Source organism: Mesitornis unicolor, unplaced genomic scaffold (assembly GCF_000695765.1).
Source record: "Mesitornis unicolor isolate BGI_N332 unplaced genomic scaffold, ASM69576v1 scaffold1938, whole genome shotgun sequence".
Lineage (NCBI taxonomy): Eukaryota > Metazoa > Chordata > Aves > Mesitornithiformes > Mesitornithidae > Mesitornis > Mesitornis unicolor.
Genome location: NW_010202462.1, coordinates 131,233 through 154,722, shown reverse-complemented (window position 1 = coordinate 154,722; position 23,490 = coordinate 131,233). Strand labels below are relative to the sequence as shown.

Genomic DNA, 23,490 nt, shown 5'->3' with positions numbered 1-23,490 from the left:
AAATAGATTGGGAGCAGAGAAGTATTCAGTGGCTCTTGAGTCAGGCTCATGTTAAGTCAGTGGGAAGTCATTCTGTCTGCTCTAATGGGGTTTGGCTCAACCTCACGTCATTGTGCATTAGCCAAGCCTCAGCTACTACCACACAGGAATTCTCCAAAGAAGAAATGGTTTATTTTCTTTTCAAATGAAAAAAATTGCACACTTTTTGCAGGGTGTTTCTGTCACCCTTCGATAAGTAAACCCTGGTTGCTATACATTTGAAATGAATACTGATCCTGCAAACTGTTATGCTTATGGAAATAGTTTTTATTGATGTCGAAAGACATGAAAAAACTCATTACCTGAGTGAGGATGTGAAGAATCAGGGCAGCCTCTGACTGTTTCACAGAAAGGAGAGGACCTGTTTTAGTTAGATATTTTCAATTACGCTGTTTAGAAATTGGGAGGTATGTCTTGATAAAGAAAAATTCAGTGTTCTTCCCGTTGGTCAGTGGAAGATGCTTCTAACGTGTGGGAAGAAACTGGGATGTTAGATACTTGATCTTTGAGAAAGGAAAAAGAATAGCAACTTTAAGATTCACTGGACGCAGAAACAAAATGAGTTGGAACATAGTTGGAGTTTCAGAATACCACTTCCACCCCACCTTTAATGTAAAGGATACACTCTCTGAAAAATAGAAAAAGTAATGGTTTTCTTCGTATATGTTAACTCTAGTGAGCTGTGCCTGGCTAACATTTTTCTCATCTGTTTTCTAGGTTTTGTAAAAGACACCGAATTAAGTCAAATTCCAGTGTTCCGTGTGTCCCGAAAGACTTGTTGATGATGTCAGAGTTAGTTCTTCCACAGTTCATCTTTAGTCTTATTCAGCACTTGAGAGAGGGCTATAATGAGCCTGGTATGTTGAAATTTGCATGTATCTAGCATATCTTACCACGCTGCTGTCTCTTGCTTTGCAGTCTGTGAAGACACACTACATGACTACATGAATGCTATCTATAGTTCATATCCTTAAATTTTGTGCCTCTTTTCCTAACTAAATTGCTGCCTGGCTAGGTGATTTGATTTTGTTCTCTGCTGAAGAGCTTCTTAGCTGTGTTTTAAGGGACACCTATCATTGTGTTGAGCTCCTCCAGAAAATGAAACCAGGATTAATCTGAAACTTGTACATGTAAATTTTAGAGCATTATGAACATATAAATTAATTTCTTTCATGGTAGTCATGGCTTTTCTGCCTTGTGAAGGTCTTGGCCCAGTTACATTACATGTACGCCAATAGTTCTTGTTATGTGGTTTTCAGCTCTAGATCTGCCATCAGAGAAGGACCTTCATAAAATCCTCCAGGTTTTGGAGCCTCATGTTTCCTTTCTAGAAGACTTGACAAAAATGGGAGGAGCAATGCGATCAGTTCTTACCCAGGTTTTGACTAGCCAGCAGTTCTACAAAGATCTTAGCTCTGGTACGTTTGTGTTATTTCTAATAATTAAAAGTTCAAATTGTGAAGACTTTAAGGGTATAAGTTTTGATTTTTCACTAAAGTTTCTTCATGTTTTTATTTGACTTCTCAAAACCCAGAAAAATGCATGTCTTTAAGGATATAGTTTTGTTTGTTGATAGAAGGGGGGGTGGGCTTCAGGAGCGACTAGAAACATTTTTTATTAAGACCTGTAAGAGTAAACCTCTTGTCTTCTGTGTCCAAGATCACCGTATAAAGATACATAATTTCAAAAGAGTTTTTATAATAAAGCCATTCTCTTCAGTGAAGTGAACACAGCAGCTTAGTACTCCTAAATAAGGGGTATCAACCTTACTCAAAGTGGAATATGTCTAACTTATTTCGGGATCTGCTCTCACAGAGGTTACTGCAGGAGACCTGAATGGCAGGCGGCCATTCTCTGTTCTGCACTTCAATGCAAAGCCTTTTTTCTTTTTTCTTAAACACCCCTCTAAATTATTTTTATTCCATCCTCTACCAACTCACAATGAATCTGAAAATGTTGGGCAGTCACTATTAACGCCAGAACACCTAGTGTAAATTAACTCCATCTTCTTTTCTTGTGATTAGAAGGTGTCTTTTCTGAGTCCTTTGCATACTTCTTTTGCATAGGTATGGAACAAATAATAATTACTGTAGTAATTACTGTACTGAAGTTGTCATAACTTGCTTGGGCAGGACCTAGTTGAACAACAGGCAATCTCCAAATCTTTATTTGTAAGAAGAAACACTTAGGAAAGCTGCCTCAGGGACTGTTGTCTTTATTCTGTTTCTGTCCTGTTTTCCTCTCCCATTTAATAATATTTGTATGGGAGAAATGTAATGACTTCTCTTTTCCTGTATGCGATGGATTTCCTGAGATAGAAGAATGGAGAGGGAATGGGCAGTAAGGCATTCTTACCTGGACTCTTGAAAAGGAGAATGTGTGTCTGGGTAGGTACAGTTTCTAGATAGGGAAAGCAAAGAAAGGCATTTTAGAGCAAAACTCACCCTTCTGACTTTGGATGTAAAAGGTACACAGCTCAAAAGGTGCATCGTGGTCCTGTTTTCATTTCCTTAAACACTTGACACTATTTGCTTCTCTAAAGTAGATTTTTCCCTTATATAACAAATGTGTTGGGTTGGTTTTTTTAGTCCATTTCTTTGTGGAAGGTTTTCTATCCTGAGCATGACTTTTCTTCATGAAGTAGTTGAAATAATGGTATCTTTATGAGTAGTCTCCGTTAATTGCAGCTGTCAAAACTTGAGCTTTGAAAGAAAAATTTCTATCCTGAGCATGACTTTTCTTCATGAAGTACTTGAAATGATGGTATCTTTATGAATAGTCTCCGTTAATTGCAGCTGTCAGAACTTGAGCTTTGAAAGAAAAATTCTAAATATTAGAAATTATGTATGGTGTCTTACCATTACTATTTTTCTGTTGGTTTACTTTTTTCCCATTGGAATTGTAGGCCCCTGTGATTTCTGTCCAAAACTAACCATTTTGAAATATCAAAACAAGTCCTTTTTTTTTTTTTTTTTGCTGTAGTGTTAATGGTGACAGTGCTGATAAAATAGGAATGAAGTGCATAATTTAGAAGAAAATATTGTGTTGCAGGGGAAGAACTGAGAAGGTTTCTGGTCTTTTGGGTTTCATTTCATCAGTTAGAAAACTTTAGCTTCTACATCTCATAATTGTAGAGCTTATTGAAACCAGTGTTAAACTGTAGAGCTTATTGTGGACCATTTTTTAGATGGCTTGTATCAAATGTGAAGTATACGAACAGGTAGCCGCTGCTGTACTTTAATGCGGTTTTACCTATGTATTCAAGGTGTTGGAGAGAATGCGTGTGCAAAGAAAAGTCATGAAAAGTACCTCATAGCTTTGAAAGGCTCTGGACTGGCGTTTCCCGAGGATAAAATTGCGTGTGGTATGCAGGAGCAAGGAGCTGGAACCAGCACGTTAGCAGTTCAAGGTTTGTGTAGAACAATATTTAAGAGAAGACTTGGTTATTGCTGGTTTTTATCTAAACTGTTCTTTAAGTTTATTTTAAAAAAAACACAACCCAAATCTTAATGAGACTTAAGGAATTGCCTGTTATTTAGTACACCACCAAACTACAGGACTCATTTTAATTTTATCAAGAAAGCTGAACATATTGACCTTTTGTTGCTAATATACAAAGCATCGTTTCCCAGTCATAGCATCAGTGGAACCTGAGTAGGCAAGATGAAATTGCTCGCAGTGGAATTTTGTCACTGCAACTAAGTTAAGCCACCTGTTTTTACAAAAGTGCTGTGGTTTTGGTTTGGATTTTTTTGATCACTGAAGGCTGTCAGGTTTTTTTACAATTTCTGAAAGAACACATCTCCATTAACTCGGTATGTTGAAGTTCTGCAATGGAACGTACTTGCAAATTCCTTATTTTATGTTGCTTGGAAGTCTTACTCCAACTTCTCAGTCCGGTGCTGTGTATCTTTTAAAGAAAGTTAATGTAGTGTTTCATTTCATACTGGCTCATTAAATATCATAAAATGCTCTTTTCAGTATAAGATTTATGAAAGAAATCTGATTTTGTTTTTTTTCTTTCAAAAGGTTTAGCAGGTGCTACAGCCACATCAGGACAAGGGGATTCTTCAGATGAGGTGAGACTGTTTTTAAAGACTGTAATGAACTGCAGTGAAATATTAGAATGCTTGCAGCCAGATCCCACAAACCTTAACTCTTTTACCTGCCACATATTCTCTCCATTTTACTAATTAGAAATAATGGCGATAAAAAGGAATGGATCTCGTGCCTTCGATTTACTAAAGACCTCTTGAAAAATCCTTAGTTTTCCTAATGCTATTTCAGTTTAATTTATGTAATGTAGAAGAAACTTGTCTAGGTAGTTCAAAAGTCAGTAGCAAGTAAGTTGAGCTTGATTAAAGCAAGCTTAAAGCGTGTGATGCTGTGAACGGTGTTAGATTTTGGCAGTTGAGAATCCAGCTGAACTGGTGATAGCAGCAGTGAGAATTTCTCTGTAGACAAATTCCCATGTGTAGACTTGACCTTACTTTCCAAACACATTGAGTGGGAGTACAAAGGAGGGAATCTCCTTTTAGATTGAGCTGCAATAGATAAGTGGAATTACCGAGGAAAGTTAAGTTCTGATAAAGTTACTTATTTTTTTGATAAAGTAAGATAAAGTATCTTATTTTTTTGCTCTACTCTTTAGAACCTGATTTCAACTAGTAAACCTTAGCAGCCATTCTGGTAGGGTGGTGTAACAAATTTTAAGTAATGTATAGTTCTTCACAGGATTTTTGCTTGCGTTGAATTCTACATGAACAAGTACTGAAGTAAAAGCAATTGTTTGTGTATGTCTAGAACAGTTGTATGACTTGTTTGCCTCTGTCACGAGCACAACAGCATCTGTTACGCTTTCTGCAGTGCTATTTATAATTTGGCATTTTTCGAAGTATTGCTTGTTGATTTTAACCGTGGCTTGACAACAGCTTTTTTTAATGCTGTATTATACTCTTATAGCAGAGTAAAACTGTTCTAATTAAGAAATATGACAAGAGTACAGTTTTAACTGAATTTTCTTCCTCTGATATTTAAAATAAATCTAGGAAGGTTAATGTTGTTTCTTACCAAGTAAGTCTTAAAGGTAGAATTCTTTCTCAGATGAAAAGCTAGATTAAAACATTTATGTAGGCTACAGATTAGAGCAGGGAACTCAATAGTTTGAGAAGTTTTGCATAGTTGATTATTTAGTTTCACTTCTACAAGAGTAGATGGCTCTAAGCTAAAAGTGATTCTGAAGGATGGATGCATCCTCAGATGTGTGGTGTGGGCTGTTTAGTTTTGTTCCCTCTGCCTATGAAACAGTAAAGGCTGACCTGTACTTTACCTTTCATGTCATTTGTGTTCCATCCTGTGGGATTTTGGAGAGAACTCACCATTAGTTTCTTTTATTGGCTTTTCTTCCTCAGGTTTTCCTTTATGCAGAAGGAGAAAAAAAAGGGCCCTTTTTAAACCTGTCCTCATCTTCAGGAGGTTTCTATATTCCAAGGAATCAAATAAAACCCAGTCCATGAATGCTTTTACCACACCGACAAATAAACCTTTTTGTGTTGGTCGTCTCTGGCTGCCTTTGTAGTTTATTGAGCACTGAATGCCTTCTTAGTTATGCAGTTATTGACTCCAACTGCTGTTTAAAGTAGTCATACAAAAATCTGTGTATAGTACCTAATGTTAAATGAAGTTTATCTGAATTTACAACAGATGGGGCACACCTTAGGCATATTGCTGTTATGTGAAGTAAATCTACATAGATGTTTGCTTTTACCCAGGTACATTATCCGATGGGTAAAAAGAAGGTGTTCTGCATTTGCTTACTCATTCTCTTACTCTTTATCCCTGGGCTTGGTGGACACCGTGTGACCTAGCACTCACTATTTCAAGGCTGTTAAAACTCCTGCACTTGACATTAAGATTTAATCCTAAAGTAATGGAAGCCAACTGTCAAACGTTATTGAGGGGAAGAAAAAAAGGAGTTCTCAATAAAGTGTTTCTCATAAGTCACTGAGTTTTTCTTTTTAGTGAAATCACTTCAAAAGTTGCAATGAAGACTGCCGTATTTCTGAATTTTTCTCATACTGCAGAAGGGGAAATTCTTTTTGTTTGCCAGAGCAGTAGCATTGGAGACTAGAGTCTGGCACTTTGATCACAACTTGTATACCCAAATGTATTGTTTTCAGTTTAATCCGACTCTCTGGATTAACTGAGACCACTGAAGAAGTCTTGAGGCCTCCAGCTATCAACTTTCTAGCTACAGGAATTTAGACTGCTTTTCTTCAAGGCAGGAGACTTAAATTAGAGAGTCCCGCAGTTCATAGTAATACCTTAGCAGGTCTGATTTTTGCTTTAGAGTACTTGACACCTCTGATGGGGGAGCAGGCAGGGGCAATATCCCAAGAACTGACTGGATCCCGATTGGAGTACAGCCATAGCATGTGTTTGCAGAGTGGTGTGTCCATCTTAAAATGAGCTTTCAGATGGAGGTACTGAAAGGGTGGAAAAATTCAGACCTTTCCTTAGCACAATGCTTTTGGTCAGTCCATAGGTAAAAAAACACGAATAATCTTTCTCCCCAAGGAAATATAGTCACCTTTTGAGTGTCGGGTTCTTTATCATTCTAGCAAAGTTTGAAAGTAAAATCTGGCATTTGCTTAGAGGAAGAGGATATTGATTACTTATTTGTAGTAGTAGATATCTGCATTAATTTTCTCTCATTTTATTAGATCAGGTAGGAATGGTTCTTTCCATTGTTTCATTAGGAATATAATTGTTAGTAAAGATCCATGCAGCATTATGTCACATTCTTTTTTAACACCCAGTGTTAGATTTTATAAAGTGGTGGCGATGATGCTTTTAACTTGCGTTTTGGAACATTTGCTCTTTTGCTTGCAGTGTCTTGAAAGCTTCAGATGGCAGGTGCCTGCCTAAAGTGTTTCAATTATTCTGTAGGGAACAAGCAATTAGAATGGGCCTCTTAAAGATGTAAAAAATACTTTATTCTTGGTTCAAAACTTTATATTGATTAGAAAGTGTCTAGCTAATTGTCTCAGTTGCTGAATTTAATAGCCAATGTGTTGGCTGATATTATTTTAGGGAACAAAAAAACCGCAAACCCTACAGATGAATACAATGAAACCTTGGATGTACCACAGTTAGAAATCTTATGGTGTTAAACATTTTTGTAGCAATCAGTTTCAGAAATCAAAGCAGGTCACCTTACAAAATTTAACTAGATTAAGATGTCTGGACTTGTAGATGATAATGTTGCCTGCAGGGGGAATAAAAGCTATCTAAAGAATTGTGATTTTTCTAATGAGTTGCACAGAGTCCTTGGTTCCTGTCAATAGCAGAACTGTTTTTCTTGTAAGAGTATATTCAGGGCTTTTCTGTTCTAACTTGATCGTTGAACCAGAAGTTTGAGAGCATACTGTCTCTTGGCAGTAAAATTCTAAATACACAATTATCGATTTTGTTTGAACTCTTCCCCTACCCCAGGAGGACCAGGATGGTAGCCAAGGTGTGGGCAAGCGCAAGAGGGTGAAACTAAGCAGCACCACCAAAGGTATTTATAAAGTACTGATCTCCGTTTATCGTATTTGCTTTATGTCTTTCTTAAAAATTATCTAGGGTATTCATTTACTTCCCAAGCACTGCAGTGCTGCATGTGGCAGGTATTAAACAGTAAAGTCTGAAAATGAATAGCAAGTGAAATTGTGGTAATTGGCAACGTTGATTTCCCTTGAGTGAGTGCCACTGGCTGGGACTCTGTCTGACCAGTCATTCTGTCACCTTCTTGTCGTAAGTTGACCTCTCAAAATGCATTCCATTTCACTGTGTGGCTGGCAAGGTTGCAATACAGCTTGGCAAACAGGTTTTAGAAGTATTTGTTCTTAACAATTCTGTTTCATTATGTCACTGTACAGTGTGATTGTATTCTCAGCCAGGCAAGAATGACTGTCTGGTTCTGGTTGGTCTTTCTGTACTGTTCTAATCATTTTTAAGAAAAGAGAACTTGAATGAAATCTCCTTTGAAACCAGTCCAGTGTTTTCCTAGGTTGAAATTAGTCTTTGCAATTTCTGGTCCACCATGAAGAACACTCGTGTTGAGGTCAGTGGAAGTTTTAATTCAAGAATGACCGTAGGCTAGAGACAAGGTTGCCCTGTCCTATGCTTGTTCTTGACATGTTTATGTGCTAGAAAGTGTTTAAGTTATAATAATATTTAAACTCTATTATTAAATAAAGAACAGTTCTTTTTTAAAATGTGAGTATGAGGAGACACATAGGAAACACAAAGAAGTTGCAGGCCTTGAGAAGAGAACAATTCAGGTGGAAAAAACTGGTGATAGTCGGGATAAAATTTCTGGAAAGGCTTTGGAATGAAGGTTTGGAACTTGGATTTGAAATGTCAGGGTTCATGAAGTCAGTAAAAAGGCATGAAGGTGTTGTGAGGAGTCTGTGAAAGTAAGATTGATGGTTTCAGGTGGTTTCAGATGGAAGGAAAAAGATTGGGAAGCTGGAAAAGCAGGGATCGGAATGTTTTGGCAAGGGTGTTGTTAAGAGTGGTCTTGGACGTGGTGTGTGAAGCATTGTGGCAGAAAATAATAATGAGGAAGAAGTGGTCATTTTGAAGAAATGCAGGAAACTTACAGATGTCCCAGGAAAGCTCTCTTACTTATCTTTTAGACAACCTGACAGCATCTAAATTTTAAGTAGGAGTCAGGTAATGCAAGGAAAAAAAATGCTGGTTTTCAGCTGTGTAATAACTGATTATGGGATACAGGTAGGGAGGAAGCTCGGGTTTAGAAACTGCCAGATCTGAAAACCAACATCAGCAGTGGGATTTCAGGAAAAGTGATACTGTAATTCAACATTTCATTTCCCCCCAGGATTGTAGTCTTCCCCCTCTGTGGCATCACAACATGGACTGTGCTCTTGATGTTGATAGCTCCTAATATCAGCCCCAGAGGAGGGAGTCTGCCAATGGGGGAAGGGTAAGTATCTGTTTTTATTAAATATTGAATAGTTTTCTGAAGTTTTCAGTATTCATATTTTATGTCCAATAGGGTATAAAATAAGAGTATGAAAAGAAAATTTTAGAAAACTGAGTATTGAATAAAAACAGATTTACCTTTTCCATCTGAGCAGACTCCCTGTCCCATCCTAGGAGTCCAGAGGGTTATTTCTGTACTGGGGATATCTTGGAATACTGAGACTCGTATTCCAGAGAGATGTTTACAACAGTCTTGTGTGGCACTAGAAAATAAGGTTTCTTTGAAGAAGATACAGGTTTTATGCTAAGGTTCACTGTTACAGGTACGGGACTGAGTATTGAGAGAATTTTTATTTTACTTTGTTTCAAAACCTGCATCCATCTGAAATACCTGATATTTAAGACAATTTTAAACCCACAGTCACTGCTTTGTTGTTGTTGTTGAAACAAATTTAGAATCGTGGTGCTTTTCATGAGAGTGGGAACGTTAGTCCCAGTGTTCTTGATAAATTTTCCAAGGTGGGTAAGAGCATTCTGCCTACTTAAATCCTATAGCAGATATAAGTGGATATATATTCTTCCATCACTGCCTGAAACTGCTGCATAAAGAATTTGATAGGCACTGTTCAGCCGTGATACACAGAATCATAGAATCAATGGCTGGAAAGACCTTTTGAGATCATCAAATCCAACTGTTACCTGTCTCCACCATGCCCACTTCTAAATCACGTCCCTGAGCACCATATCTGGATGCCTTTTAAATACATCCACGGACAGTGATTCCACCACTTCCCTGGGCAGCCTGTTCCAGTCAGAGGACGCTGGACATCAGCAACAGAGGAGGTGGTGTGTCACTTGTCTCCACGCCCGGTGTTCTCGCTCAGGGGCAGATGGCATGTACCTCAACCTGTGCTGTCTGTTCTGTGGACAGCGGCCTTCAGTCTCCATGGCTAACAAGCTTTCCTGGGCAGTAAAATCACATACACAATTTCTTAGCAAGAGACAAGGAAGAGAACATAAGTGATCATTGTGTGTTTGCTGCAGTAGGTGATGTGCAATGCTTTGCACAATATTTTAGTATTAAAATATCTTTCACGTCTCTGTGAAGATATTTTTTTATTTTGACAGTTGTGGAATGTATTGAATAAAAGATGTTCTAGTTGTTGTGTGGCTTGTTAGAGTCTTGAGGAGATCTCTAAAATTTAAATTCTTTCTTTCTCATGATCTTTTGCAATCCTTGAGGTGTTTTGGGCTGATTGGCTGAGTGGGGAACTCTGGCCTTTGGTAATGGTGGAAAATGGAGGTAATTCCTGCTTAGGAAAAGCACAAATGCCTATCCTGCTTAGTCCCTAAAGCTGTGGTACTTCAGTGAAGAGGCAGCTCTTCAAGGCCAGATGATATTCAGCTGAAATGGTTTTGAATCTGTGCTGGTTGGAGCACTTCATACAGTCCCGTTGGAGCATAGGATTTTGTGCATGGGGATGTATCCTCAGGTTTACTTGATTTCTTGGTATAAAGGAACATTGTTACTGTTTTCCTTAGTCTTTGTATGATACAGGAGTGAGCAATACCTGTTGTAGTTTTAAATCATAAATAAAGTCTTGAGAAATGATAATAAAGAGTCTTTTTTTGTTAATGGAGTTAATATTGTTCATGCTCTGTCAAGCCGTAGCTTCATGAGCAGTTTATTCTAGCAGGGGTCAGTTAGTGCAGCTTTGCAGTCAGAAAACTGCTCTGCTTGGAAGCGCAGTTGACAGAATGGGAAGATGCGGAGGTTCCTATGTAGGTACCCCACAGGGACGTGTTGTCAGCACGAGTGAGGGGGCAGAGTGAGCGGCCAGGGGTTGAACAGGGAAAGATGAGACTGTCTCTTGTGGTACCGTCGGGACCTGGTGCCTGATTGTCTGATTATAGTAACTTTTATATTAAAAAAACCCAGCCAGCCAACCAACAGCTTTGTGGTTAGTGAATCAGCGCATAGATTGCTTTAAACGTAAGAATAACCGATACATTATTGCTTCTATTTACTTGCTTAGAGCTTTGTAAACAGAACGTAAGTGTTCTTAGGTAATAACTCATAATTTAATCATAAATTGTACTTTGTTGTTCTGCTATTTTAACTTCAGCTAAGTAGTAGTCTACATGAGCAGTTTCCCTTGATTGGGTGGCTGTGTAAATAGTGTTCAAATTGCTGCCATTCATTACGGTCAGTGAAGCTGTTACTACAAGGTGATAAAGTTCAATGCTGTCAGTGAAGACTGGACTCTTGTGTGGTAGAATTGTATTGACAACTTTCATTGGCTTCTCTGAGAGGTCCTTTTTATTGTTACAGACTCTGACACTACAGTTCTGGCCGTATTCGTGTTCCAGTGTTTTTGAAAAAATAATATTTACAGAGCACTCTAAGATGTTCTTAATTTTTTTTGGTACTGAATTTTATATGACAGTGCAACTGCACTATCATTTCTTTAGTTTTAATAACTACTACATTACACATCCCCTCCTCCAACTTTTTATGCAGATCAATCTATCATGGATGTTTTGAAGCATAAATGTTTCCTAGAAGAATTATTGTTTTGGACAATAAAATACGAGTTTCCACAGAAGATGGTGACTTTCTTACTCAACATGCTGCCAGATCAAGATTATAAGGTACTTGCCTTACTTTAGTCAAACTTAAATGTCTTTTCTTATTCCCATACTTAATGTGTATTATGCATTGCATGAGACCACGTATGTTTATATTCAAATAATAAACAGTAAAATAATGCAGATCTTTTTTCTTGTTTGGGTTATGTTGTTAAAAGGTCCGAAGTATATAGTATTTGAAGAGAGATGAGGACAAAACAAGATGAGTAATTCTGGAGCAGCAACATGAATTTTGTTCTTGTGGTTTAGTCTTTTCCTTTTTGGCTATTAGTGCTTATTTGCATGTGTTGGATTTTGTTTTGTTTTATTTTACTTCATAAATCTGGTTTTTATCAGGTAAAAGACACGGGTCAGCACTAAATGATTCTGTGGGATGGTGTGACTGGTACCATTCAGTGACTTCATTCCTGTTGCAATGGTTGTCGTAGGCAGTGGGTTCTCTAGGCCATCGCAGTGTGAGTGTTCTCGCTGCGGCTGTGCCCTGAGTGATTTGGGCAGCCTTGCAGGGTTCTGCAGTTGTCCATACCAAGCGTCTCCTGGCCTAGAGTCACAGAGACTGGATGTCATCTTCCTGTTTTAAATCTTGGTGGGCAGCCAGGTTTGGTTGTTTGCTCTATGTATTCTCAAGACTTAGGATACATAGCAATCAGGCTTAACATTTTGCTCTGATCGTGTCATACTTTTAAGCCATGCAAATATTTTGGACCTTCTCAATCCCTGCTGGGAGACAGAGATCAAGAAATCCTGAAGCCCAGCTGTGCAAATTCCTACAAAAATGTCTGTTTATAATGGGACAGCCCTGTATTCGTGCCCCCTTAAAACCTTGAAGTATCAAAGCACAGAATGTGAAGATAACTTGCAAGGAAGACAAAGATCAGTTATGGGCCTTCAGCAATGCTCTGTCCACGTCAAGACAGCGTTCTGATTTGGGATGCCAGCACAGATACATCTTGGTCTCAAACACATCTAGTACATGAGAAGTCATCGGGACTTCTTAACTGATGATCCCTTGCTGTGAAGCTTGAACTCGTCTTGATATTTGGAGACCAATGTGGACATCCATTTCTCCTGATCCACTGCCAGCTAAACTCCTTCCTGTAAAAACACCCGGCTGCTAGCGGCATGCAGAGGGATCTGGTAAGTGTTACTGTGTTAACCTTTTTACTATACCCTGTAGTAACAACAGCTTTTAATGATCATGGGATATTTTTTCCTTTGAAACCACAGTCTTCGGTTGCTTTCTTCATTGTGTTCATAATCTTTCTTTGCTATATACTCAAAACAAAGTCCATGGTATATTTGGTTTCTCTATTGGCAGTCGCCTTTATCTGGAAATAGTCGATCTTTCACTCATCAATACTGTATTTTCAGATGAAAAGATTATCTAAACATTCATATTGTGTTTGATTACATGGTTAACTCCTATGTACAAGCTTTATTACTAACACAAATCCTAAGTATTTGAAATCTTTTATTATCTGTGTTTATTTTAATTGCTGTGATTATCCAAAATGTATTTTTCAGTAGTAAGGAAACTCAGAGCAGGAAAGGCATCACACAGCAACACTAGGGAGGCAGTAACACTACTTTTTCCCCACGATACCTGTGCTTTGTTGCAAAACTGCCAATGATGCATGAATTTTAAACACATCTATGAGGATTGTGGCTAATTTACAAGGAGTGGCTCTGCCTTTTACATGTGTACAGAGAGAGCATACCGTTTTGGGATGAGTTAGAAGAATGCTTTCTCTTTCGAGCTTCCATTTAGCTTTTATGAAGGAAAAGCTCATTTGCTGTTTAATCGTGTTGCGTTCTCAAAGAGGAGAAACACCTGCAGGAGTGTAGACTGTGTCAAGTGATATCTTGGCTTTCTGCCGCTTTCATCCCATCACCCTGCATGGGCTGCCTTAATTTTTGCTGTCTCTGCTGTTGTGCAGTTTGTCTGATTCTTCATGAGCTGATTTAGCTCATCAGATCAGCAGAATTCTGCTATGTGAGTTTTCTGATCAACTGAGCTAGCTGGCCAGACTCAGAGCACAGAGCTGGCTATCTGTGCATGTTCTGAAATTGTTGAAGTCTTTGACCTCCAGTGTAAACATAGTAGAGCTGGCTGAATCCACCTATGCAGCAATCAGTGGGCCACCAGCAATCTCTGTTGCACAGATTTATTTGCTTTTAATAGGGAAACAAACTTCTCTTTTGGGATTCTAGATATCCAGAAGAGGTGCTGAAAGGGATGGGCTAAAACCCTGAGTTAAGTAGCTTTCCCCTGCCCTTTCCCCAGCTTTTGCATGAGAGAGTCAGCACAACAAACTGTGGTCTTTGCCTTACAGGATTTGTGCCTGTGGCACCCCTTCCAGGACACTCTGACATTTGGAGCTTGGAAGACTTACAAGTGAAGAAAAAGAAAACGGAAGAGAAATCTACCGGAGCTTCCAAGAAGTTAGAGATGTTACGGTGCGGACCAGGTTTCTGCAAGAGTTAAAACAAAAGGCCAGAGAAACAGAACTGACCCTCATGTGATGAAGGAGAAGACAAAGAAGGGGTTGGCAGTAAAGAGGAAGCTGATGGAAGAGAGTGTGAATCAACCAAGAGCAGAGCTTTGCTGAAGTCTGGAATACTGGAAGTAGAGAAAAACAGAAGCATCTGGTAGAGATAATGAATCAACAAACATAATTATTGGAAATGCTGTGCCTTGTCTGGCATCTCGTATAGTGAACACTGGGGCACTTACGGCAATAGGACTTCACTAACCCCTGGATATGCTGTTCTGCAGTTTTTCTGCAGGAAACAATTTTAGCACAACTTTTACCTTGTAGAACTATCTTTTTATTTGCATTGCAAACATGAACATGGGAGGTGCAAGGTCTAACTAGAACATGGGATTGATATTAGGCTCCTAAGAGTTTTGGGATTGTTGAGTGACCACCAAGAGGAGAGGCGAGATAATAAATGCAATTCTTGCATAGGCTAGAAATTTAGAAGCTGCACAAAATCATAGAGAATGAGTCAGTGAAGGTAATTAAATATAAGGAAAACATGTGTCTTGGGAAGCCACTTACTGCAAACGGCTGGGAGCTGAGGAGGACTTTGGAGAGATGTGCCATGTCAGTATCTGCTGTCTCGCTCCATTCTGTGTTTCTCCGTAGCTGTGTGTACAGCTTTAGTCACTCAAAGGCTGGATACTGGCCTGGATGGTTTGCTGGTCTATGGCTGGTTTTTTGTACTAAACTGCAGTTAACCACGGTATTTCAGCATTTCAACTTCTGGAAATGAGTTTTGTGTCTTCCTCTCAAAATTGGAAAGGGTTGTGTTTGTTTAATTTGGAAGTGAATGTAGGAGTAAAGCTTATGTCTTTTAGTTAAGTGTATTACAGAATATCATTACACTATATTCATAGACGTTTACTGTACTTTCAGAAGCTCATTATCACATATGAGTGAGGCACAAAAAGTTTTGCTGCATGCCGATTTAAAATAAATAGGACAAATTCTGGATTTTTTTTATTTTAGAGGACCATGTTTTTGCAATCAACTTGAATTGAAAGGGCTGTATAAAACAAGTAAAACATAGTTACTACATCACAGAACTTGAGAATCCTATTTAAACATAATACAATGTGAAAAAGTAATACATAAAGTACACTTTTTTACTGACAGCATTAATATACCAACTTCTTAAAATATCAGGTGTATCACTTGTGTTTGAGGCCTAACAACAACAGTGTAAATGTCTCTGTTTATGTCATTGCCAATGATTAAAGTTGTCTCAAGCTTTAGTGTAAGGGAAATGATACGACAGGTTGTTCTGCCTTGGAACAGCAGAATGTTGTTGTATTAACTCAGCACAAGTACTGCCAGTACGTTGTTGTGAAAAGGCTGTAGCTGAAAACAGTTACCGTTATGCTGGGTGCTGTACACACAAGACACTTTAAATTATGATGCAGGTTTGCATCATTGCACACCAGCTGAGGGAAGGCAGGTTAAGCACTGTTGAAGTGTTTCCTGTAGTGACATCCTCATCCCCGATCTGGTCCGTTTCTGTTGCATGAGCAACTTTATTTTTGAGGACATTTGCTGGAAGCAGCAGTCTTTGCGCTCAACAGCAGCGTTATGGCATCATGATATTTTTGGAAATATTTTTCTAAATAACGTGGTGGCACTATAATAAAAATATGAGAGCACCGAGTGTGAAGCAGGTAAAGTGAAGGAGTGATTTGTAAACAGTCTGGTGAAAACACAGCTGCCTGAGGGTGGTTTTAAAATGTCTGGTTTTATTCTTATGAAAGATTAATACTTCCAGAAGAAAAAAACCAGGAGATTTTAGACTTTGATCTGAAAATTTTCATCACTACACAGCTTGTGTTATCTCCTCTTACGAAGCCACACAAGTCCAGATGGTGTTAGTTCAGAACTCGAAGTACCAAGCGAGAAGTGATTTCAAAGCTGGTAGAGATGCACACACGTACATGCAGTGCAGGAGGCTGGTTTACAATGCAATTTGAGGCTAATGGAGTGTGACAAGGAATTGCACTAAGATTTATATGTATGTGTATTGATATTTTGTGTATTGATACATTTAAGTACTGATCTGGTTTGAAAAACCTAAACAGTTGTGTGAAGAATAGCAGAGCTTGCTAATGACTTTATTTAGGAGAACTTGCTAAAGATTTACTAAAACAATAGAAGATGTTATGATAGCAGATGACATTCAGTGTTGAAAAGTCATCCTTGACACATGAATGAAAACCTTAACTTCATGGGTAGACGAGTGCAGGTGATAAGTTAAGGCAGCTTTATTAGGTACCACTAATATCATTGTTTCTAGTGTATCATTTGGGGACATTAGTCCCTGTTTTAGTATATGAAAGATGTAGGATAAATTCGTTATTGGAATTTTACTGCTTTCACAGGTATGATCAGACCTTGTTTCAGTATTTCTGGTGAGGTTTTTTTTTGTGTGGAAAGTACAGGATAGAAGATGGTATAAGGTAATAAAATTGGAGGGAACTGATGGCAACTAATGTTTCCTAGGATATATTGATTGTACTTTTGTAAAGGAATATTTTATAATGAAAGAAAGCTGTAATTTTTGCGTAGTGCTCGTTAACATCAACATTTCTTTGTAACTTGCAGATTGCTTTTACCAAAACTTTTGTTCAGCATTATGCTTTTATTATGAAGACACTGAAGAAAAGCCATGAATCGGACACAATGTCCAATAGGATTGTGCATATCAGCGTTCAGTTGTTCAGCAATGAAGAACTAGCGCGCCAAGTAACAGAGGAATGTCAGCTGCTGGATATTATGGTCACTGTTCTGTTATACATGATGGAAAGTTGCCTTATTAAAAGTGAATTGCAAGGTAGGTTCGTTTGTTGGTTTGCTTATTTCCACGGATAATAAATTGATTACAGAGGAAACTTAATCTCTTTCTTTGGTATTCAGTCCACCCCCCAATCACTTTCCAAGAATGCACAGTGTCTAGAAATGTATGGCAGAGACTGAGTCTCAACACTTCCTAGAAATGTAGAGGTAGTTGTCAAGAGTGATACTGATGTTTTATCCTTTGGTTTGTACATTTTTCGTCTGTAGGAATGTTCTATAGTGTACAATACAGAGTATTGTGTTGCCAGCTTCATTTCTTGGGTAAAGTGCATAAACACTCTTTGTGAAGCTCATTTGAATGAGAAATTATATATGCAAACTGAGACCTTTATTAATTTATAAATATTTTTAAAGTATTTCACAATCTATTTGAAGCATTTAAAATAGTTTTTAATTTTTCTTACCCATGATTGCCTTAAGAAAACTTGATATAATTAGAGGAGAATGATTTAATGCTTTGTAAATACAATAACTTGATCAAGCTTTTGGTTAACAGAGTGGCAATTTGAATTTTAACTAGTGTACACCGTTTACCTTTCCCAGTGAAAATAGCTGGAAAGTTTCTACCTTCCTTGTTTTACCTGTGCTTATGTGAAAATGTTGGCACAGCAACTCTTGCTGACTTCTGGTTTTCACATTGTCACGTACCTAACAGACCACAGACCCCTCAGCCCTCTTTATCCTAGCTTGAATTTGAAAATACTCTCTAAATAAGCTGACTGCTGCTGTCAAGTAAGTACTGTCCGCTTCTGCACAGAACAGTAAGGTATCCTTTATCTCTGAGCCCACTCTGTATGGCCTGATACAGAATGACTACTGAAACAGGCAATCCTCAGTCATTTTGCTGTGGAGTGCCCTCATTCAGCTGTGCTTCAGCATGAGAAACTTTGCTGTTGCCCTACATAGATTGCTTCACAGTATTCACAGAAAAATGTTGAATCTTCCTCTTTAACAATTTGCCTGTCAGTTGACTTTTGCTGAACTAATGGCATATTGGTGCAATGCCATTTGAAACTGCTTTTAAGTCCTTGTTTTTTCTTGTTGGTCGGCATGGGGTGTTGCTAGCAAGGTGGTCAGGTTCTGTAATGGATCAGAATTTGCAGCCAAACTGAAAAAGGCTGTGTCTGTGATTAGACTGATTCTCTGAAGAAGTGTCCAGGTAATTAATGACGTGAACTGGAGCTGGTAAGTTAAATAGCATCAGATACATTTGTGATGGATTTGTGAGAAAAGACTTGCCCCTGGACCAGCTATCCCAAGACATGAAGTGACCTGTTTTCCCCAGCGCCAGTTTTCTCTTAGCTAAGACTCCATAATGGAATCTGTCTGGTGCTTTTCAGTGTTTTCACAACACTTCCTCCTCGCTGTTTTATGTATGAGGGGTTGGGCATACTGTAAATTGACAGAAGAAATTTTGATAAAATATTTTATTGGGTTTTTTCCTCTCTCATATTCTTATTGGCTTTTTGCAGTTCTCTGGGCCTGTATCTGGTGTTTAGTTCAAGATATCTCTTAGGATGATGGATATAGTGAGAAGTCTTTTAGAAGTCTGTGCTGGTGGAGCTGTACTGAGAATACTGTCTGGGCAGCTAGCATGAACCAGTAGATCATTTAGTATCTGGATGAGACAAAGGTTACAAATCCAGCCAGTGGAAAGATGGAGAAGACGTGTTGGGGAGGAGCATGGAGAACATGGAGCAGGAACTGTGTCTGCGAAGGCACCTTTAGTTTGCACTGCTCACACCTCCTAAATGACACCTTTTAAAAGTGTACAGTTCATTAGGGGTATTTGTGGATGCCAAGTGACAAGGGGTGTTCCTGACACAGAGTACACCAGGGGCTGTGCTGATAGAAACTTCAGAACTGTTACTAGTTCAGCTGACCTCTCCCACACATGATGTGAAAGGTTGAGAAGGTGAAATACAGCTGCAGATGATACAACTGGCTCCCTAGGAAGATTTGTCCCTGTGCTCTTAGAGACCTTTTTTCTCTCTATCAGCATTTTTCCTCTTACTGAACTTTTCGTGGGAGAAGAATTTATATCCCAAGGAGAAAGTTTTGGTAATGGTTCATCCCCTTTTTTTAAAAAAAAGGTAACTCTTTTCCTTTGATCGTACATTAACCCAGGCTTGTAGAGTACTCTGAATAAGAGGCAATGCCACTGCCAATTTGAAGTAACTCTGGATTTGTCTAATCTATACTGGGGCAGAGAATTGACAACATGGAGCTGTTGGGTCTTTGCAGAGTCATTCAGTGGGTTCAGGCAGAGCCAACTGAGGTGTTACCCTGTTCTTGCCTGGGCTGTGTGAGCACATGGGAACCAGGCAGCCGAGCAACCAGACTTAGTTTCCTTTCTTCGCAGATGTACCAGATAACGAGAGAGAGATTAAAGAGTATTTGATCAACTGTGGCAGAGAAGTTTGAGAACCTGCACAGAATGCTTCTGGCTTCCCGTTCCTTCCAGTGCTTCAGTGTAATAGATAGGAGTCAGTCTTAAGAAATGGAGCTCTGTATTACCTTATGGTAACAAGAAGGTATCTGTTAATAGTTGTGTGCAATTCCAGCAGCATATTTTTCAGGATTACGTCTAATTCCTTTTTCTGACTGTGGAGTGTTCCTGGAAAGTAAAACTTGTCAAGATCAAAATAGTGTGTGACTTCAGGTTAGAAAACCTGTTGACTTAACAGACGAGTAGTGTTTTTTTCCCCTAGTACCAATAAACTAACAAAATAAACAACCTCAGAGTAAAAAGGAAAAGAAGTATTTTCTTCAGTAGTTACAACAAAGGGGAGGGATAAAGCTTACACATACACCAAAGGGAACCACTCCAGATGCAGATGTGCCTCATCCACGGCAGACTGGAGTCTCTTATAACAGTGTCTTTAGCTGTGGCTGTGCTGTACAGCTGATGACCCTTTCACTGCGTGAAGGGTAACGACAAGGGTCCCTCAGTGCATTTGAACTGGACAAGAGCCATCCTCAAGGTTGATGATTATTGGATGTAAGATTTTGTTTCTTCTGTTCACTTGAACTAGAATAGCAACTGGCAGATGGGTGCTGGAAGTTATTTCCCTTGGATCGTGAATCCAGGACCAGTCCTGTTTCCCTTCTGGTCTTTCCCAGGGTCCATCTTATGAAAATGAAATAAAGAGATTTATTTGACAGCTGTAGAGGATGTACTTCTGTGATCTGGGGAGGAGACTTCTCCCTCCTTCTCCCCCTTGTAACCCCCCCTGATTTATTTCTCTTCTTTTGGGACCCTTCTCCTGCCCTAGTGTCAGGAAGGCTGCATAAACCCTCTCTCTGTCCCAGATTCAGAGCAGAAATGCTTTTCTCTGCTGTCCTTCTCAGACTCAACATGCCAGTGTAGGTTTTGATCACCAGATTCCTGTCTGCATGCTGTAAGGTAGCTTACTCCCTGGAAGCGTGTCAAATTCAAAATAGATTTCAGATGTTCATAATAGAAATGGTATTGTTTGGTTGTCTTATACTTCTTGATAGGATTCAAAAAAGGCATAGCTGTGATGGTTTTATTAATAAGCTGCTTTTAAGAGGTTGCTATACTGTTTGAAGTATGTGTCTGTTGTGGTTTAGCCCCATCTAGCAACTGAGTGCCACACAGCCACTTCCTTACTCCCTTCCCTGAGATGAGGGAGAGACCTGGAAGAGAACAAGTGAGAAAACTTGTGAGTTGAGATAAAGACAGGTCATTAGGTAAAGCAAAAGCCATGCTCACAAGCAAAGCAAACCAAGGAATTCATTCACCACTTCCCACGGGCAGGCAGGTGTTCAGCCACCTCCAGGACGGCAGAGCTCCATCACATGTAACAGTGACTTGGGAAGACAAACGCCATCACTCTGAATGTGCCCCCTTCTCCCCCCCAGCTTTATATGCCGAGCATGACACCATGTGGTATGGAATAGCTGGACGGTTGGGGTCAGCTGTCCTGGCTGCGTCCCCTCCCAGCTTCTCCTGCACCTCCAGCCTACGCGCTGGTGAGGTGGTGTGAGCAGCAGAAAAGGCCTGGACTTTATGCAAGCACTGCTCAGCAACAGCTAAAACATTCCCATTTTATCATCACTGCTTTCAGCACAATCCAGAACATAGCCTCACACTAGCTACTATAAAGAAAATTATCCCAGCGAAAACCAGCTCAGTCTCCTACTGAGGGGAGGCCGAGTTGATGAGTCCACGATGAGCAAACAGCCTCAAGTACCACAGATAACAGTTGTTCTTCTCTGTGGTTTGTGTGTGTGTGATTGTAGCATTACAGGAAATCCTAATTTTTATTTTTGTGCTCTCTCCTAACTTTAATTAAAAATTACAACAACAAGAAAAAAAGGTGTTACTTTCCATCACATGTAACAGTGACTTGGGAAGACAAACGCCATCACTCTGAATGTGCCCCCTTCTCCCCCCCAGCTTTATATGCCGAGCATGACACCATGTGGTATGGAATAGCTGGACGGTTGGGGTCAGCTGTCCTGGCTGCGTCCCCTCCCAGCTTCTCCTGCACCTCCAGCCTACGCGCTGGTGAGGTGGTGTGAGCAGCAGAAAAGGCCTGGACTTTATGCAAGCACTGCTCAGCAACAGCTAAAACATTCCCATTTTATCATCACTGCTTTCAGCACAAAGCCTCACACTAGCTACTATAAAGAAAATTAACTCTGTCCCAGCGAAAACCAGCCCAGTCTCCTACTGAGGGGAGGCCGGGTTGATGAGTCCACAATGAGAAAACAGCCTCAAGTACCACAGATAACAGTTGTTCTTCTCTGTGGTTTGTGTGTGTGACATTGTAGCATTACAGGAAATCCTAATTTTTATTTTTGTGCTCTCTCCTAACTTTAATTAAAAATTACAACAACAAGAAAAAAAGGTGTTACTTTAATTTTCTTCTTTTTTAAATCTAGATGAAGAAAATAGCTTACATGTTGTGGTGAACTGTGGGGAAGCACTACTGAAGAATAATACTTACTGGCCCCTGGTTAGTGATTTCATAAACATACTTTCACACCAAAGTGTGGCAAAGAAATTTTTGGAAGATCATGGTCTTTTGATAACGTGGATGAATTTTGTCTCATTCTTTCAAGGTACGTGACTTTTATAATCAGTGCTAATGCAAGGTTGTTAAGACACCTTAATGTTCGCAGTAGTAAAAGCTGTACGCTGCTGTATGTAAATATTTAATTCTTTAGTATTCTCTTAAGTCTGTATTCCTGGAAGGGAGCGGTAAATGATCTAATGGGTCTTTGTCTTGTGTAAACTAGTTAAAGAGCAATTGCACCGCACTTGACTGAAATTCATGGTGCCAAAATTCTCAGGTGGTACTTAAAGTACAAATCATAACTTGTGCTAGAAGTGTTTCAGTGGTGAAGTTCTAAATTTAAATATTTGGTAAATCAGTCTGATGAATCTGGATCTTATTCCACGTGCTGCTGTGAAGAAACTTTTTTATTATTTCAAAAAATATTTAAAAGTCATTAACTTCTCCATGCCGATAAATTTTCTGCCTAGGAGGAGGACCATTTTCCATCCAAATGTTCTCATTGACCAAGTGAAGTTCAAGGCAGAAGGGCTGCTGTCCGTGTTAATGTCACCTGAACAGCGAGGACTGCAGTTACTGACCAGTCTAGAGCTGTTGGTCTTTTCTGGTCTATTTCTGTTCAAACTTCCATTCTTCTTCTCATATTTTCTGTATTATTGTGCTGCTAAATAAGATAGATTGTTATACTTTGTGGGTTTTGGTCATAATAGGTGTGTGAATGCATAACACTAAAAATACCACATTCCACTCAGCCCTAGTTAAATATTTGCTTGTATAACTCTGCTTAAATCTTTGAAGGTATGAATTTAAATAAGCGAGAATTAAATGAGCACGTGGAGTTTGAATCGCAGACGTACTATGCTGCCTTTGCTGCTGAGCTGGAAGCCTGTGCCCAGCCAATGTGGGGTCTTCTGTCACACTGCAAAGTTAGGGTAAGACTAACATTTCTCTGTCATTATTCTTGTCATTATTTTATTAATGATTTTTTCTAGAGTTCTCAGATCTGAAAGGTCTCTCTGCTTTGTGCTTAAATCTTTGAAGGTATGAATTTAAATAAGCGAGAATTAAATGAGCACGTGGAGTTTGAATCGCAGACGTACTATGCTGCCTTTGCTGCTGAGCTGGAAGCCTGTGCCCAGCCAATGTGGGGTCTTCTGTCACACTGCAAAGTTAGGGTAAGACTAACATTTCTCTGTCATTATTCTTGATTTTATTAATGATTTTTTCTAGAGCTCTCAGATCTGAAAGGTCTGTCTGCTTTGTGTTTGAAAAGACTTGGGTTTTGCTGTCTTTGTCTACCAAACATGTAAAACTCTAATCAGCTCTGGTTCTGTGTATAGTGAGTATAGAATTCATGCTTGTAGCTAATTTATTGTCTC

The 23,490-nt window shown here is 39.1% G+C and overlaps 1 protein-coding gene across 1 annotated transcript in view; it reads left to right on the top strand.

The window, feature by feature from the left end:
• The first annotated feature begins 763 nt into the window (after positions 1-763).
• The window catches only part of UBR3 (ubiquitin protein ligase E3 component n-recognin 3 (putative)), a 97,504-nt gene continuing 74,777 nt past the window's right edge, over positions 764-23,490 (top strand). The window contains exons 1-9 of the mRNA XM_010190394.1: positions 764-896; positions 1,299-1,457; positions 3,305-3,448; positions 4,069-4,118; positions 7,534-7,600; positions 11,552-11,682; positions 16,815-17,043; positions 21,978-22,157; positions 22,910-23,043. Of these exons, the coding sequence (XP_010188696.1) occupies positions 821-896; positions 1,299-1,457; positions 3,305-3,448; positions 4,069-4,118; positions 7,534-7,600; positions 11,552-11,682; positions 16,815-17,043; positions 21,978-22,157; positions 22,910-23,043 (1,170 nt within the window). The 5' untranslated portion in view covers positions 764-820. The remainder of the gene's footprint in view (positions 897-1,298; positions 1,458-3,304; positions 3,449-4,068; positions 4,119-7,533; positions 7,601-11,551; positions 11,683-16,814; positions 17,044-21,977; positions 22,158-22,909; positions 23,044-23,490) is intronic.